The following is a 4,573-nucleotide window of genomic DNA, read 5'->3' on the forward strand; positions in this document are numbered from 1 at the left end:
CAACGTGTGGACCATATGCAAATTGCATGCAAATCAGCGACAGCACAAGTGGTGACCTCTTTGCGGGGCGGGACCCTCGCAGGACTCCCTGCGGCCTAGTGGTCTGGGGACCTGGCAAGGCCGGGTCAGGGCCCCCTGAACGGAGAGGTCAAATCTCACTAGCTCCGTCCCCCAACCCTGGGCTTGCCTGGAGCCAGAAAGGGTCCTGGAGAAAGAACTCGCAATCCTCGGGTTGGGGAGTCACACCGCTCAGCCCCTTCCTCGCCACTCCCACTCCCTCCACCCGTGTCTGTTGTTGAGGAAGAGAGGTGTCGGGTTACCGCTTCGGGGGCTATAGTTAGCCGTGGGACTTTGCTTATTCGCTTGATTCCGGCAACAGCACGGTGCCCGCCCAGACAGTAGCCCCCCTCCGGCCAAACCACCCCTTCCACTTCTCGGCCTCCACGACCACCAGGTGGGTCTCCGGCCCCGGCCCCCTTCCCTCTCCAAGTAGAGCTAAAACTCATCGCAAAAAATTCTCCGGGCAGAAAGCGCTGAGCTTGGGGGCATTCTCGGAGTCAGGGAAGAGGAGACCTGAGGTGCTTGTGCTGGGGGCGGGGCGGGGGGGGGACGCGAAAGGGGACCACTGGCGGTAATAATACCCAAGGCTTCCCTCACCCCCCCAGGTCCCCCCGTAGCCCCGCCCACACCGCCGCCTGGGGTCCTGGACCATCTTCTTCACACCACAGAAGGGGTGCGAGGTCTCTTCCCTCATCCTATTGAAGCCACCGGTCCCACCGGCATCCGGACCTCGCCCTCCTGTCTCCCCCAGAGATGATGCTGGCAGCTCTGCTGCTCGCCTTCAGTTACCTCAGCCTTCACACCCTCTGGCAGGTAACGGGGGCTACCATCCCCTGTCACAAAGGGAAAAGTTGAGGGGCAGATCCTGAGGAAGTGGACTGGGGGGCTGACTCCTCAGAAATCTTTCCCAGGGACTGCTCTGTAGGACCCCTGTTCTCTTAATCCTCTTCCTCTCAGCAAACTCCCTCCCCGCAGGGAGCCCCAGGTTCTCATTCCCTCTCGGGAACCCCCCTCTCCGCCAACTGGTTCTCCTGTGATCCTCCTTCCTTCATGTATCCTTCCCTAGGAACTGCCTCCAACTTCCTCATCCCCATTTCCCACCTCCCACCACAGGCTCAGGCGAAGCAAAGCACTGCACCGCCCTCCTGCACCCCTTCCCAAACCAGGGCTCCAGGTTTGGGGATAAGGGCTTCTGAAGCAGGACATGATCCGGAGTCTCAGAGCTGACAGTGATTTGGTGTGGTGGCTGAGCACCTTCATGGGAGGGAAAGAGATGTAAGGATGGGAAGGAGGCAGGTAACTGGACACTGGCTGTGTATTTGTGTATCACCTGCAGACTTGCTCTTAGAGCCAGAACAGCGCTTCGAAGGCAGCTAGCCCCACTTCCCACCGAGTACAGGAACCTCTCTGATGACAACATGACCCCTTTAGGTTGTACAGAAGTGAAGATCTATATGCTAGTCTCACACTAGCCCTGTGAGGTTGGAAGTATCAATTTATAGGTAGAGAACCTGAAGCCCAGAAGAGTTGAGACTTGCCCGAAATCCCACAGCCAGTAGGTGGTAAAGTCAGGATCTGAGCCCATGTCTGTCTAACTCCAATGCCCGTGTTGTTTAAGCCCTTGGACCCTTGCCCAATTGCGTACAGTGGATATTTGTGCATAGAAATAAGATTCTGTGTTTCCGACTGATCTACCAGGACCCCTGTCCAGTGCTCTGAACTTCTTTCCCATGTGGCTCTTCTCTTTCTTACCTCCATAGGCTCATGCTGTTCCCATCCTGCCCCTGGGCCTGGCTCCAGATACTTTCGATGATGCCTATGTGGGCTGCACAGAGGCGATGGAGGAGAAGGCAGCCTCTCTGTTGAAGGAGGAGATGGCCCACCATGCCCTGCTGCGCGAGTCCTGGGAGGCAGCCCAGGAGGCCTGGGAGCAGAAGCAGCGAGGGCTCACTCTGCCCCCTGGCTTCAGATCCCAGCATGCAATCGCGGTCATGGTCTACACCAACTCATCCAACACCTTGTACTCGGAGCTGAACCAGGCGGTGCGGACAGGCGGGAGCTCTCGGGAGTTCTACATGAGGCACTTCCCCTTCAAGGCCCTGCATTTCTACCTGACCCAGGCCTTGCAGCTGCTGCAGGGGAGCAAGGGCTGTAGCAGGGCACCTGGAGAGGTGGTGTTCCGAGGCATAGGCACCCTTCGCTTTGAACCCACGAGGCTGGGGGACTCTGTCCGCTTGGGCCAGTTTGCCTCCAGCTCCCTGGATGAGGCAGTGGCCCGCAGATTTGGTAATGCTACCTTCTTCTCCCTAAGGACTTGCTTTGGGGCCCCTATCCAGGCCCTGTCTGTCTTTCCTGAGGAGCGTGAGGTGCTGATCCCTCCCCATGAAGTCTTCTTGGTCACCAGGTTCTCCCAGGATGGAGCCCGGAGCCAAGTGACTCTCTGGAGCTATAATCAGACCTGCAGCCACTTTAACTGCGCCTACCTGGGTGGTGAGCTCTGCATGAGGAGAGGAGGACTGGCAGGGAGGGTGGAATAAGTCAGGATGTCCCTACACAACCCCCAGGGCCTTCAGGAGACCCACTTGGCTAATGGGGCAGTTGAGGGCTGGAAGTCAGCTTCAGTTATTGTTCTCTGTGACTCAGGTCCTGCCAGCTTTTAGAAAGTCCTATCAGTGTTTTTCAGATCTGTGAATATTTTCAAATGATTCTGTAAATGTTCTCAAAATGTGCCATCCACTATAGAGTCTAACAGACCAAAAGAACCTGGTTTAGAAGATCAGCAAACAGAGGAAAGTGGCAGGAGTGCTGCTTCAGATCTCAGGAGGCCCCAGGCTTAACAAGGTCCACAGGACATATCTGTGCTGAGGCAGGGACAGAATACAGGGGTGACTGAGGCTAGGGTGGGAGCAGTCATGGAGAGGCAATCTGGGAAGATTTCCAGGCCTAAGGAGGAGGAAAGGAAGTCAGAAGTTTGCATTTAGGAGAAGGGAAAGATGGATTGAGAAGGGGAACACTGGTGCTAGAGCCTGGTGGGAAGGGGAGTTTGGGGTGTGAGAGTCTGTCTACATGGAGGCCTCTCTGTGCTGTCTGTTGCAGGGGAGAAGAGGCGGGGATGCGTATCTGTACCACGTGAGTCACCCTCCTGCCCCCTCCGTTGGCTACTTTTCTCCTCCTAGCCCAGCTGGCCCCTCACCTTCTTTTCTTCTCTCTCCAGCAGGGGGGCAGCCAGACTCACCCTCCAAGGGGGACTTCTCTCTGCTCTCCTGGAAGACCCTGCTCTTGGCCCCTGGGGGATTCCAGCTCTCAGGAGCTGGGCCCTGAAAGTCCAATGTCTGCCACTTAGGATTTCCAGGAACTGGTGACCTTCATGTGAAGAAGGAGAGCTTTGAGCAGCCTTGAGAAGCAAGAACATGGTTTCAGACCCAGCCTTAGCAGCCAGTGCCCCAACCAGGATGTGGGGGAATCTGAGGCCATGAAGGGTGGAGGGAGCCCTACTATGTGATGGGGACTCCCGGGGACAAGTAAGGGTAATACTGTGATGGCCACTTGATTAAATAGTGATACAGTGTGGAGACATCGAATTACATGATTGGTTTATTCCATGAGACTGGACCATCTGCCCTGCTCGGGCCTTGCAGGACTGAGGGACGAAAAAGAATGACTTCTTGATCACTCCTAGACATGGTCTCTTGTGTCGACCCCGGTCACACACTGTCATTTGCAAACCCAGAAGCTTTAACAGCCAGAGGTTCCTCACAACAACCATGAAGGCAGAAAGGGGACAGATGGATCCCTCAGCCCATTCGTCACATGAGGAATGAAAGCCAAGGAAGGGAGTTAGTACTGAAACCAGGCCCCTTGCCTCCCAGTCCAGAATGCTTTCCACTAAAGATTTGAAGGAATTCAAGGTAGGATCCTAAGCCCAAGATACTTGGGACCCCATAGCAAGCCATTTCTCTTTGCTCTGCTCCCACGCGGGTCCATTTCAGGGGAGGGAGGGAGGGGATCTGAAAACATCGAGAGACAGAGATTCTCACACACACTTGGGGGCATCTGACATCCTAAACAGAAACTTTATTGAGGCAAGGAAAGCAGTCTGGGCTCCTACTAAATGACCTCCACCCTCTAGGTTACTCTGCTCAGCAACAGAAGAAGGGACCTTCTCACTGCATCAGGACCCCCCCACCTTGGTTCCCAAATCTTCCGCCTGGGGCAGGTCCCCAGCCCCCTCCCCTCTGATTCCTGCTCTCTGTGCTCTAGCACATGAGCTGGAGACGAAGGTCCAGACTCGCCAGAAGCAGGAGTCTCAGCCCATCCAGTGTCCCGAAGCACAGTTTCTGAAGATACTTGGGTCCCCACAATCCCTGGCACTGTCAGCTCTGGGGTCTCGGGGATGGGGGGCCCAGGTTCTGAAGATGTTGCTCATTTGAGTGATGTAGCAACTGAGGATGCTGGCACCGTAGGGGGGCCGGGGTGTCCCTCCCCCGCCAGAGTGCGCCCCACATCAGCCACT

At 56.1% G+C, this 4,573-nt stretch overlaps 1 protein-coding gene across 2 annotated transcripts; it reads left to right on the forward strand.

Annotated features, from left to right (window-relative positions):
• Positions 1 to 343: 343 nt before the first annotated feature.
• On the forward strand, positions 344 to 3,589 carry ART5 (ADP-ribosyltransferase 5). 2 transcript variants are annotated; one of them, XM_033120800.1, is made up of 5 exons: positions 344 to 454; positions 666 to 873; positions 1,821 to 2,550; positions 3,157 to 3,189; positions 3,404 to 3,589. In XM_033120800.1, exons 2-5 carry the CDS (start codon positions 814 to 816, stop codon positions 3,457 to 3,459), a joined length of 879 nt encoding a protein of 292 aa, XP_032976691.1. In that variant the 5' UTR covers positions 344 to 454; positions 666 to 813; the 3' UTR covers positions 3,460 to 3,589. The 2 variants fall into 2 exon arrangements, with proteins under 2 accessions (XP_032976691.1, XP_032976690.1); XM_033120799.1 differs by having other exon boundaries at positions 3,275 to 3,528.
• The last annotated feature ends 984 nt before the right edge of the window (positions 3,590 to 4,573 follow it).

The sequence above is a fragment of the Rhinolophus ferrumequinum genome, chromosome 11 (assembly GCF_004115265.2).
Source record: "Rhinolophus ferrumequinum isolate MPI-CBG mRhiFer1 chromosome 11, mRhiFer1_v1.p, whole genome shotgun sequence".
In the NCBI taxonomy this organism is placed as follows: Eukaryota; Metazoa; Chordata; class Mammalia; order Chiroptera; family Rhinolophidae; genus Rhinolophus; species Rhinolophus ferrumequinum.